We start from the raw sequence: 13,023 nt of genomic DNA, 5'->3' as shown, positions 1-13,023 counted from the left end.
TTTTACTCAATTTATCGGTTGGATCTTGCATCAGTCCTGTCTAGAAAATCATTTGGAGATTTTGCACATCTATAGCGGCGATGAGAGTGTCCAGTTGCGGGTGGCGGCGGGACCGTACTCCACTTGCGAGCACCAGGCTCAGGACATGGCGGCAGGCTCCATGACATGAAGCTCTTCCAGGAGCGCTTGCGGGTATCCATGCATCAGTGAGGTTGATGAAGACGATGTTGTCTAGGCGATGTATTCACCGTCGTATTGGAAATACAAGGGTACGAATACCTGTATGAAAGCTGCACGAATCTCATAAGAGATCAATGGGGTAGGGTGAGTAATCATGAGCTTAGGTGCTCACTTTGTATATTGACCTTTTCCAAAGCATATTTTTTTCTAGCATGCTATTGCAATAATACAAATGATTTCAAACAAGAATGCCGTTGTAACGTATTCTTTCATACTGTACCAGTGTCTCAGCGTTAGAGAGTTGGAAGCGTATTTTGGCCGTGCCAAACCTTGATACCGAAGCAAGCTCTCTCCCTCGGATCACGGGAGGAAGCAGTTCAAACCTGCAGCTTGGTAACGAAGGAAGCTGTAAACATAAGGGAGGAGCAAATAGACGAATGGCGAAGGACTAATCTGCGAAAGATGACCACCACAAGGCAGGCAAGGGGGCACTGATAAATCCTATTGCCTTCCTTCGTCCACAAGCAGATCGGATCTCTCTCCCCCCCTCCCACGGGACGACTGGAGTGGAGGAGGCACCACCCGCCGCCTCCGTCCCTCTCCACCACCCCAGGCTCGAGAGCGATCTCCGCACCCCTGCCCGTCGCCATGGCGGCGGCCAACGCCCCCATCGCCATGCGCGAGGCCCTCACGGTGCTGCTCTCCCTCCACCCTCTCCTTCCCGCGCAGATCTCTCCGCTCCGGATTGATCCGCCGCTAACCACGCCTCGCCTCCTTGTCTGCTGCAGCTGACGAGCCTGGGCATAGCGCCGCAGTTCGTCACCTTCACCCATGTCACCATGGAGTCGGAGAAGTACATCTGCGTCCGCGAGACCTCCCCGCAGAACAGCGTCGTCATCATCGACATGGCCATGCCTATGCAGCCGCTCCGACGACCCATCACCGCCGACTCCGCGCTCATGAACCCCAACAGCAGAATCCTCGCACTCAAAGGTTGCCACTCCCCCACCTACTGCTCCTAGATATACTGTGATGCTCATTCGCTCCAGTCCACCGAGATCTCACGCCCTGGCGGCAGCTGAATTTAGGATCTCTAAGAATTGGGCAGCGATCTATGCATTGGTTCCTTAGTATAGCACCCTTCTTAGTTGGGGGCATCTGAATTTGCACAAGTGAGATCAAGTTTTCGATTGGGATCTGGCAGTGTAGTGATCCATATCGTAACGGCTAACAGAGTTTGATTTGTACCTTGCTATTTCCCTGATATTGTACAAGTCATGTACAAGGAACGGAGCTTAGCCAACATTATGTTGCAAGTATAAATAATTCCGTTCCGATAATATGCTGGGGGGAGGGAGGGGTATAGCTCTGGTGGACTATAATTGTAGCCTACCATATATGTTGTTGATATAGTTAACTGTTTCCACGAGTCAAATCCCCTGCAATTGAACATACTATGGAGATGGGATAAATGAGCATTAGGATTCTAACACCCAAGTTTGTGAGGTTCCACTGCTGTTGTTCTGGTTCAATTGATGACTTGCTACTAGCTTGCTCGGCATTACTTGTTTAAAATCTGTCGTCCCTAAATAGAGCGCTTGACTGTTAATTTCACAGTTTGTTTTGGTTGAGTTAGTTGTGGCAAAATGGAGCTTTAATTTGGAATTTAGTTGAGTTGCTCCATTTTTTCACATAAAATGCTTGCTTACTGGTTTCAGATTGATGCCAACATCATCAGTTGCAACTTGCAAGTAAGGGGATACCTGCATGAAATAGTGCTCTCAAAGTCCAAATTAGTGTAGCCATTTAGTTTCAGACATTGACACTGAATATCTTACTGGCCATAGTTGCTTTCATAAGAGATCTAGGGAAATTGCGATATCCAAACTTTCTTATGTCAAGCACTGCTTGCTTGCCACTTCAAACTCTATTTTGGTTACTGTGTAGTTTGCAATAACGATAATTTTTTGCTGAATTTGGCAGCCCAAATACCTGGAACAACACAGGATCACCTTCAAATATTTAATATTGAGGCTAAGACCAAAATAAAGTCTCATCAGATGCCGGAGCAGGTACACAAGTCTTTCCAATATTCTTGCACCTGCTTTTTTAGATGCTCGATAAATCTACTTGAGGTAATGTGCTGTGCATCTGTACTTTTCAACTGCAGGTTGTATTTTGGAAATGGATCACTCCTAAGTTGTTGGGTTTAGTAACACAACAATCAGTTTATCACTGGTCAATTGAAGGCGATTCTGAGCCTGCCAAGATGTTTGATAGGACAGCTAATTTGGCAAATAATCAGATCATCAATTATCGATGTGACCCAGCGGAGAAGTGGCTTGTGCTTATTGGAATTGCACCTGGTGCTCCAGAGGTATGCTCTTACTGATATTTGCTGCTAGTGCTATCATAATTGACATATTTCGTGTCAGTGAAATATCATACACAAATATTACTTTTGTGCCCCTTCCTGCTAATGTTTGTTCCAATCTTATGATTTGGAACATTGTCTCCGTAGAACTTCTTTTTGAACTAAGAGCAGTTTCTTTAGGGAGGAGAGGAACTAGTATTACATAATACTTTGTTTTATGTGCTTCTCATATTGGCATGCCCTCCTTTTCACACAATCAGAGGCCACAACTGGTGAAGGGGAATATGCAACTTTTTTCTATTGACCAGCAGCGTAGCCAGGCACTTGAAGCCCATGCTGCATCTTTTGCAACATTTAAGGTACCATTTCAGTTATTTTTGTTTTATTCTTATAGCCTTATATTCTTGTTTTATTTCTAGTATTTAGTAATATACCAACCTTTCTTTTTCTCACCTGTTCAGGTTGTTGGTAATGAGAACCCATCAACCCTTATTTGTTTTGCCTCAAAGTCAACTAATGCTGGACAGATTACTTCAAAGTTACATGTTATTGAACTGGGTGCCCAGCCAGGTTTCCATTTAAGAATCTCAAACTTATTTTGTTTCTGATTCTTTTTAGTGCTGTATTCGAATTTCTAAGAATGCAAACAAGTAGACAACTGCCTCGTTCTCTCTTGCACTGCTTATTTGTTTCATTGTAGGATTTCCTTTTTAAAAAACATTTAAGTCCACTGTTGTCACTGTTGTCCTTGTTGATCCCTTTATTACAGGGAAACCTGGCTTTTCTAAGAAACAAGCCGACCTCTTCTTTCCACCAGATTTCCAGGACGATTTTCCTGTAGCTATGCAGGTGAGCATCTTAGGTAAAAAATATGCACTGTTAAATTATCACATATTCACATTATGGATCTAATGTGTTTTTATTCTACTACTACAGATTTCACATAAGTATGGGCTTATCTATGTAATTACAAAGCTTGGACTTTTGTTTGTATATGACTTGGAAACTGCCGCGGCAGTTTACAGAAATAGAATCAGTCCAGATCCTATATTCTTGACAGCAGAATCTGCCTCAACTGGTGGATTTCATGCCATCAACAGAAGAGGGCAGGTTTTACACGCCACAGTTAATGATGCAACCGTTGTGCCTTTTGTCAGTGGTCAAGTATGTTCTTCTACATTTCTGGACTTCTTTCCCTGATCTATATGTTAGATAATTCTTTTAATACAATTTCCTCATGCAGTTAAACAACCTTGAGCTAGCTGTGAATCTTGCCAAGAGAGCTAATCTTCCTGGTGCAGAAAATTTGGTAAGCTATATTACTTCTATGACTTTTGTTGATGCAGTTATGTTGGCATAACTTTCTTTTTAGTTATCTATGCTAAGTTGTTTGGCTAGTTTTTCTGTACCAGTTTCGATTGACTAGTGACTAGTAAACTACTACTCCTTGCTAGACCACTGAACTATGTCACCTTTATTTATTTGAATGGCGCATCTTGTCAAAACATTTACTCGATCACTTATTAGCACAGCTTTCAGTCCCAGATTATTTCTAGTTTAAAACATCACATACTTGACAATTGGCTGATATGGCACCAACTATTTTCCACCTATAGCTTGTTATGGAGTTTTTCTGTGTAGTACCGCCACAGGAGTGCTTATTGCTTATGCTGCTACTACAGTTATTCCCAGGAGCTATGGAACACATATGAAATTCTTTTTTACAAAAGCTTCACGATGGCACACTTAAAAAGGCTGTAGAAATACGCATGCAACTGACTTTCTCTTGTAAACTACCTCCAAAGAAAATAGCAGCTTCAAAATCACGCGTGTTAGATGTTTATGAGCTCTTCACAGAAATAACGTTTCGCACATATACCATTTTTCGATTCCCGAACACCTCTTGCTATATTATCCTTGCAGTCATGCAAATATTGATGCTTTATACTGTTTGTGGAAGTTGCAGACTGTGTAGTTGAACTTTACAATTCCGCATTTCATTTGATGTGCCAAAAGATTGTGTGGGTTTTCTTGAAATTCTGAATTATTTTGCAGGTTGTTCAAAGATTCCAGGAACTGTTTGCACAAACAAAATACAAGGAAGCAGCTGAGCTGGCTGCAGAATCTCCCCAGGGCCTCCTGAGGACACCTGAGACTGTAGCAAAATTTCAGGTGAGTTTCTGGTTCTTTTGCCTATGAAGCTATTATAGTTTATCTGCCTCATTTTTGCAGGTGCCACCTTTGTATGTTCTCAATGGATCAACCATTCTCGATTGTAGCAACCGTATGGAATTATGAAGTGTGCTTGATATGTCGCTTGTAGAGATTAGTGTTACTCTTACATATTGAATTCAGCAAAGTGACTACTGTGCTAGGATGTTGATAACATCATAGGGTTTTGTTAAAGTTGTTTTGTGTACTGTGAAAGAGAAACCTTTGGTTGTTACTGGTCATTCCTCAGAGTACTAATGGATACAGACGAAAAGCATTACATTTAGTTTTCTCACATTTACTCTCCTTCTGTCAGGACTAATTTGCACAATACAGTTAATCAGCTTCCAGTATAGGTTCCTTCGCTTGACGGAATCATTGTTGGTATGTTTAATATTGCAGAGTGTTCCTGTTCAAGCTGGACAAACACCCCCACTCTTGCAGTACTTCGGCACATTGCTTACTCGAGGGAAGCTCAATGCTTTCGAGTCTCTTGAGCTATCTCGACTTGTTGTCAATCAGAACAAAAAGAATCTTCTGGAAAATTGGTTGGCGGAAGACAAGCTGGAGTGCAGTGAAGAACTTGGAGATCTTGTTAAGGCAAGACTGGCGTTGTGCTGTGTTTATTGATTGCACGGATTTTACTGTGCTTTACCAAATTGCATTCACTCTTTGTGTCTGGGTTATTCACTAATTGTTTCTTGAACTCTCTGATGTAGACTGTGGACAATGATCTTGCACTGAAAATATACATAAAGGCTAGGGCAACCCCTAAAGTTGTGGCTGCTTTTGCTGAAAGGAGGGAGTTTGACAAGATACTTATATATTCAAAGCAGGTTTGTTGTTTTGGTTTTGTTGACGTCTTGTTTTCAGTCGTTAGACCTGAGTTGAGATTTGAAATGTCCTATGACCTAAAACTTCCGGTTTTCCAGGTTGGATACACTCCAGATTATCTCTTCCTCCTCCAGACCATCTTACGTACAGATCCACAGGTAATTGGTTGTTTTTGACAAAATTGGGCTTAGATGCGACATTTGGTTCGTGTTTGTTGGGTTCCTTAATCTTTATGAATCCTTGCCTCACTGTCTATCCTATATCTTTTTGAGCAGGGAGCTGTGAACTTTGCTCTCATGATGTCACAAATGGAGGGAGGTTGTCCAGTAGATTATAATACTATAACTGATCTCTTCCTTCAGGTATCCTTTGTATTCTTATATAAATGCTTCTCTGGTTAGCAGCATTTCTTTTGGTTTTTCTAGTCTTTACTATGAAAGTCGGTTGCACACCTTGGTTTATATGCTTCTTCTTACAGAGAAACATGATACGAGAGGCAACAGCTTTTCTGTTGGATGTTCTGAAACCAAACTTGCCAGAGCATGCTTTTCTTCAAACAAAGGTTAGCATTTGTTTTTTTACCTTTGAATATGAATAGTTACCCTACACCTATAAATTGTTTCGTTGCTTAGCGGCTTCGTCTGAATGCATTGTAGGTTTTGGAGATCAACTTAGTGACTTACCCGTCTGAATGCATTGTAGGTTTTGGAGATCAACTTAGTGACTTACCCAAACGTTGCTGATGCCATTCTTGCTAATGGTATGTTCAGTCATTACGACCGCCCTCGTATTGCTCAGCTGTGTGAAAAGTCTGGCTTGTACTTGCGAGCCCTCCAGGTCAGTACCTTTGCATTGGTGTGGTTAGAGTTCTTCTCTTTGCTTCTCTGTTTAGCTAATCTTATATGTTGTGATGCAGCATTACTCAGAGTTACCTGATATCAAGCGTGTCATTGTAAATACCCATGCCATTGAGCCACAGGTTTGTATTGTAGTCTTCAGTTATGTTCACAATATATTATGTTATTGTCTTGTCCATTAACAACATTCAACAACATTCTTACACAGGCACTTGTTGAGTTCTTTGGCACCCTTTCAAGAGAGTGGGCATTAGAGTGCATGAAGGACCTTCTCCTGGTCAATCTAAGGGGAAATCTTCAAATTGTTGTGCAGGTAATCCTGCTCAGTTTCCTGTAACCTTTATTTTCTTTTCCCCTCTCTCATCTTTCTTCTTTATTAGTTCTAATAATTGCAAAACCTGTGGCACATCTGCAGGCTGCGAAAGAATACTCTGAGCAGCTTGGAGTTGATGCTTGCATAAAACTATTTGAGCAATTCAAATCTTACGAGGGCCTCTACTTTTTCTTGGGATCATATTTGAGCTCCAGGTAGTTACTCCTGATGTTGATACCTTTGAAATGCCTTTTATCTTAATGTGACACACCTTAATATTATATTTCTTTGCATGCAATAGCGAGGATCCAGATATCCATTTCAAATACATAGAAGCAGCTGCGAGGACTGGACAGATCAAAGAAGTTGAACGTGTAACCAGAGAGTCTAACTTCTATGATGCTGAGAAGACAAAGAACTTTTTGATGGAAGCAAAACTACCTGATGCCCGCCCACTGATTAATGTTTGTGACCGCTTTGGTTTTGTTCCAGATCTAACTCACTATCTATACACAAACAATATGCTTCGGTATATTGAAGGCTATGTACAGAAAGTATGTACCTCTTTGAACTCAGTAGTGTTGTTTTGGGTGTCATTCTTCCCATAGTATGTTGAGCATGAAAATGATTATTTCTTTTTCTCTGGTCTGTAGGTGAATCCTGGAAATGCTCCCTTGGTAGTGGGGCAACTACTTGATGACGAATGCCCTGAAGATTTCATCAAGGGTTTGATTCTCTCTGTTCGTTCTCTCCTTCCTGTTGAGCCACTTGTTGATGAATGCGAGAAGAGGTTTGATTCCTTTATTCCTCCAGTCTGCAATCACATTATTCACATCCCCCTTTTCCTGTTGGTCTCATTTGGTTGATATGTTAACCAGGAACCGCCTACGGTTGCTCACACAGTTCTTGGAACACTTAGTGAGTGAGGGCAGCCAAGATGTGCATGTCCACAATGCTCTTGGGAAAATAATCATCGACAGCAACAATAATCCAGAGCATTTCCTTACCACCAACCCATTTTATGACTCTCGTGTAGTCGGTAAATACTGTGAAAAGCGGGATCCTACACTTGCTGTTGTTGCTTACAGACGTGGGCAGTGTGATGATGAACTTATTAATGTCACTAACAAAAACTCACTTTTCAAGCTGCAAGCTAGGTATGTAATTATTTTTATTCTGATTACTTGTGTTTCTTCTAAATCTTTATATCTATTGAGTGACGCAGACATGTTCATATTACATTATTTGAAATGCCAGATATGTGGTTGAAAGAATGGATGGTGATCTGTGGGATAAAGTTCTTCAGCCTGACAATGAATATAGAAGGCAACTCATTGACCAAGTGGTTTCTACTGCATTGCCTGAGAGCAAGAGCCCTGAGCAAGTGTCTGCTGCTGTTAAGGCTTTCATGACAGCTGACCTTCCTCATGAACTGATCGAGCTTCTCGAAAAGATTGTCCTTCAAAATTCTGCGTTCAGTGGAAACTTCAATCTGCAGAACCTGCTCATCTTGACTGCCATCAAGGCAGACCCATCCAGAGTCATGGACTATGTTAACAGATTGGACAATTTTGATGGGCCTGCTGTTGGAGAAGTCGCTGTTGAGGCTCAACTGTATGAGGAGGCTTTTGCTATATTCAAGAAGTTCAACTTAAATGTGCAGGCTGTCAATGTTCTCTTGGATAACATCCGAAGCATAGAAAGAGCTGAAGAGTTTGCATTCCGTGTTGAAGAAGATGCTGTTTGGAGCCAGGTTGCTAAGGCCCAGTTACGTGAAGGTTTGGTCAGTGAAGCAATTGAGTCCTTCATTCGTGCAGATGATGCAGCACATTTCCTTGATGTCATTCGTGCTGCTGAGGAAGCAAATGCGTACAATGATTTAGTTAGGTACCTTTTGATGGTAAGGCAAAAGGCAAGAGAGCCCAAAGTCGATGGAGAACTCATCTTTGCATATGCTAAGATCGATAGACTCAGTGACATTGAAGAGTTCATTCTTATGCCAAATGTTGCCAGCCTCCAAAATGTCGGTGACCGTCTGTATGATGAAGAACTGTATGAAGCTGCAAAGATCATCTATGCCTTCATCTCAAACTGGGCTAAGCTGGCTGTTACCCTTGTTAAGCTGAAGCAGTTCCAAGGTGCTGTGGATGCTGCTCGCAAGGCTAACAGCGCTAAGACATGGAAGGAGGTCTGCTTTGCTTGTGTTGATGCTGAGGAGTTCCGTCTGGCACAGATATGTGGTCTCAATATTATTGTCCAGGTATATAAGCAGGAGCAACACACTCGATATTTATTCTAGTCTCTGAGAAAGCTTTTTATCTTTTCCTTTCTGACATACCTTCTTTTGTCTAGGTTGATGACCTGGAAGAAGTGAGTGAATACTACCAAAATAGAGGATGCTTCAGTGAACTTATATCTCTCATGGAGAGTGGTCTTGGACTTGAACGTGCACACATGGGCATCTTTACAGAATTGGGAGTACTGTATGCTAGATACCGCCCTGAGAAGCTAATGGAGCACATAAATCTGTTCTCTACCCGTCTCAATATTCCTAAGCTTATCCGGGCTTGTGATGAGCAACAACACTGGAAAGAACTTACCTACCTGTACATACAGTACAATGAATTTGACAATGCTGCCACCACTATTATGAACCATTCTCCAGATGCATGGGATCATATGCAGTTCAAGGATGTTTGTGTTAAAGTTGCAAATGTTGAGCTATATTACAAGGCAGTGCACTTCTATTTTCAAGAGCACCCTGATCTCATCAATGATATGCTAAATGTGCTCGCACTTCGTTTAGATCATACCAGAGTTGTAGACATAATGCGCAAGGTTTGTGTCTGAATGAAAACTTATTTGCCTTTCTGCACTTGGAATCAAATTCCATTCCAAATTTTAACTCTTTTGTTGCTCTTTGTGCAGGCTGGCCAGTTGCATCTTGTGAAGCCGTATATGGTTGCAGTTCAGAGTAACAATGTCTCTGCTGTGAATGAAGCATTGAATGAACTTTATGTTGAAGAGGAAGACTATGAGAGGCTCCGTGAATCAGTTGATATGCACGATAACTTTGATCAGATAGGTCTTGCCCAGAAGGTAAAAAGAAACTAGATAATTTTGCGATGCTGTTGTTTTGGCTTGTTGTAGTTTAATAACCTGTACGTGCATTTCTGAGCAGCTTGAGAAGCATGAATTGCTTGAGATGAGGAGGATTGCTGCTTACATTTACAAGAAGGCTGGCAGATGGAAGCAATCCATTGCTCTATCGAAGAAAGACAACATGTACAAGGATTGCATGGAGACATGCTCACAGTCTGGTGACCGTGAGCTGTCGGAGGACTTGCTTGTCTATTTTATCGGGCAGGTTTGTTACTTTGTTTTAAACCATTCTATTTCAACATGCTGTGACACATTCTTGATGAATTGGTTGATGACTTGTGATATGGGACCTAGTGATAAGCCAATTCAACATACACAAAAAGCCTAGCAGTAATTGTCTGCTTGGCATTGCATGTCTGCTTAGTAAACATATCCAATTATGTAATGCAGGGGAAGAAAGAATGCTTTGCTTCTTGCCTCTTCATTTGTTATGACTTGATTCGGCCAGATGTTGCTCTTGAGCTTGCATGGATGAACAACATGGTGGACTTTGCTTTCCCATATCTGTTGCAGGTATCTAATCTCCCGTCCATACCTTTGCCCGCTTTAATTTACGTACAGTTTTTTTTAATAATAACATCCCTGCTGTGTATGCAGTTCATTCGTGAATACACCAGCAAGGTCGATGATTTAGTGAAGGACAAAATTGAGTCACAAAAAGAAGAAAAAGCCAAAGAGAAGGAAGAAAAGGATCTTGTTGCTCAGCAGGTAATCTGAAGTGCACACAACTCCTTTGTTTTCGGTAACCAGTCATTCATACTTAAGTGTGGTTGGCATGACAAGTTGAATTCTATTGTGCAGAACATGTATGCTCAATTGCTTCCCCTTGCCTTGCCCGCTCCACCGATGCCTGGTATGGGCGGTCCTCCTCCCATGGGTGGAATGGGCATGCCTCCAATGGGTGGAATGGGTATGCCTCCGATGGGTCCTGGTCCAATGCCAGCATTTGGGATGCCGCCAATGGGGAGCTACTAAGTTGGCTTTCGGATATGTCAGATGATTGGAAATTCAGTTCAAGCGGAAGTAAAACTTGAGGTTCCAGAGGCATCTTTGGAGTTGTAGATGATTTGTTGTTTCAATTAATATTCTTTTTGGTACCAGGACAATTTTGGCGAGTAAATCTCAAGCCGTGTTTGAGATTGTTACTGGTTGATATATATTAAGATCGGCTAGGATCAGGATGATTAGGCTCAGCGTGAGCTGTGCAAAGCTGGTACCATTTGTATAGCTTGTGATAATATATCCAGACATTTTTCTTGTACACTCGATCACCACAGCATCGGTGTTAGACATAAAACAATGTATGCTATTTACCTCTTTACCCTCTAATTTTTAGTGGTTTGCTTACGTTTACATGAATGTTCTTGAACAACACGAGTATTTGATACTTTATCTGTGTTGGTGGTCCTCGTTCACGTTTCTTAAGCGGGTTGAGCCGTTACCTGTTGCTGTTTTGTTGGTTGGTATAAATCAGTAGGAACGAGACGATATTTCTACTTCAAGTTTACGAAACATCGTCTGATCAGTTCACATCTGATCGTTTCCTCGAAGTTGCTTTTTAATTGCTGTTTTGTTGTAACTTGTGGAAAATATGTGTGCGTGGGCACAATAACGCTGACCGGACTGATTCTCTTGGGGAAGTTGCATCGATGTGACTGGCAGTGGCGACTAGAATTGTTGTCTTGTTGGAGAGTCGAGCCGGTCAGTGAAGGTGACACGATGCAGATGGGTACATGGAAAGCCCGCGGAATCTTCTTCCTCCCAAGTTGCATCGCAAAAGTCACATGCGCTTCTTGTCACACCTTTGTACATCATTGATTTCCATCTTTATGTATAAAACACAAGTTGATTTTTTTATCAACTTTTCACTCTACCCTCCTCTCGTCTAATAAAATTTTTTAAAATTCAAATATTTTAATTACTTTTACTATCCATCTTATTTACTTAGCCTTCCAATCTCTTACCGGCTACAGATACGAGACATATTTTGTTAATGAAAATAAATAAAAATAAAATAAAAGAAAAATTAGTGGATAATCTGAAATCAAACTATGATATCGCCTCTAACATACTTTAAGTTTGTGATTGATGCTATCATAACCTAATATAATTATCGCACTAGTTTTCTGAGAAAAGAACAAAGAAGTACAAGTATGAATCGAATTAAACCAACTAAACAGCTGAATCAAATCAACGAATGAATGAATCGTAATTCATGTACATATCAGGGAATGAATCGTAATTCATGTACATATCAGGGAATGGACCCTTGCTTGCTAATCTAATCAATGGATGAGGATCACATGAGGCCATCGTGCATCATGACCCTGAACTCGTCGAAGGTGAGGACGCCGTCGCCGTTGAGGTCGAACCTGCAGATCATGGCCCTGCACTCGTCCATGCCCAGCTGCGGTGACCCCAGCCGGCTCAGCATCCGCCTCAAGCTCGCCGGCGTGATGCACTGCTCTTCTCCCTGGGGCTCCGCCGCGTACATCCCGAACGCTTCTCTCAGGCACTTGTACCTGCCGTCCTCGTCGGCGCCTTCCGCTTCGCGGGCCAGGCTCAAGAACTCCTCGCGGTCCAGCTGGCCATCGCCGTCGATGTCCGCCGCTGCGAAGATGGCTGCGGCCTCCTCGTCGGACACGTCCTCGCCGAGCGCTGCCGCCATGCAGCCGCGCAGTTCGGAGGCGGAGACCTTGCCGTCGCCGTCCTTGTCCAAGGCCTCGAACAACGATGATGCCACCATGTTAACCATTCCGAATTACTACGGCAAGGAGATGATCAGATGCTCGTGCAGTTGCTTAACTAGAAATTGAAGTAGCTGGATGTCACAACTTTGTTCTGCAGCTGAATTGCCTTTGTTCAACCATGTACATATATATCTATATATATATACCCGTGCAAACACGGACGACGACGGAGAGAGTTGAGTTTAGTATTATAGAGGAGAAGCTTCTGTTTGACGGCATGAATGGCTGGCAGCTGCCTCAATTAGAGATTTAGAGGTGGGCCTCGTTGTAATTTCCGTGTCCTTTCGAAGAATATGCAAGTCCAAATTTATATATAGCATCCGTGTGGTGTGATTCACGCGT

At 42.2% G+C, this 13,023-nt stretch overlaps 2 protein-coding genes across 3 annotated transcripts; one reads left to right on the top strand and one right to left on the bottom strand.

Moving 5' to 3' along the window:
- Nucleotides 1–685: 685 nt before the first annotated feature.
- On the top strand, nt 686–11,284 carry LOC133905943 (clathrin heavy chain 1-like). Of its 2 annotated transcripts, XM_062347757.1 has the most exons (29): nt 687–873; nt 969–1,173; nt 2,164–2,252; nt 2,351–2,557; nt 2,815–2,913; nt 3,016–3,124; nt 3,324–3,403; nt 3,491–3,718; nt 3,798–3,863; nt 4,610–4,726; nt 5,168–5,365; nt 5,485–5,601; nt 5,698–5,757; nt 5,875–5,961; nt 6,078–6,161; nt 6,302–6,436; nt 6,516–6,578; nt 6,665–6,769; nt 6,872–6,984; nt 7,071–7,323; nt 7,423–7,559; nt 7,648–7,926; nt 8,027–9,029; nt 9,122–9,607; nt 9,698–9,868; nt 9,951–10,136; nt 10,322–10,444; nt 10,529–10,639; nt 10,733–11,284. In XM_062347757.1, exons 1-29 carry the CDS (start codon nt 829–831, stop codon nt 10,904–10,906), a joined length of 5,130 nt encoding a protein of 1,709 aa, XP_062203741.1. In that variant the 5' UTR covers nt 687–828; the 3' UTR covers nt 10,907–11,284. The 2 variants fall into 2 exon arrangements, with proteins under 2 accessions (XP_062203739.1, XP_062203741.1); XM_062347755.1 differs by having other exon boundaries at nt 686–873; nt 5,485–5,757.
- Nucleotides 11,285–12,023: 739 nt separating this feature from the next.
- LOC133905944 (probable calcium-binding protein CML25/26) lies at nt 12,024–12,890 on the bottom strand. The gene has a single exon (XM_062347758.1). It carries the CDS (start codon nt 12,684–12,686, stop codon nt 12,231–12,233), a length of 456 nt encoding a protein of 151 aa, XP_062203742.1. The 5' UTR covers nt 12,687–12,890; the 3' UTR covers nt 12,024–12,230.
- Nucleotides 12,891–13,023: the final 133 nt, after the last annotated feature.

The sequence above is a fragment of the Phragmites australis genome, chromosome 23 (assembly GCF_958298935.1).
Source record: "Phragmites australis chromosome 23, lpPhrAust1.1, whole genome shotgun sequence".
Taxonomy (NCBI): Eukaryota; Viridiplantae; Streptophyta; class Magnoliopsida; order Poales; family Poaceae; genus Phragmites; species Phragmites australis.
This window is presented reverse-complemented; position numbering and strand designations above follow the sequence as displayed.

Excerpts from the sequence above, each read along its gene's own strand:
- LOC133905943 (XM_062347755.1), top strand. The coding sequence starts at position 829 with ATGGCGGCGGCCAACGCCCCCATCGCCATGCGCGAGGCCCTCACG. Across the intron at positions 3,719-3,797 it reads TGCCTTTTGTCAGTGGTCAA|TTAAACAACCTTGAGCTAGC; the intron begins GTATGTTCTTCT and ends TTCCTCATGCAG. Across the intron at positions 6,985-7,070 it reads GGATCATATTTGAGCTCCAG|CGAGGATCCAGATATCCATT; the intron begins GTAGTTACTCCT and ends TGCATGCAATAG.
- LOC133905944 (XM_062347758.1), bottom strand. The coding sequence starts at position 12,686 with ATGGTTAACATGGTGGCATCATCGTTGTTCGAGGCCTTGGACAAGGAC.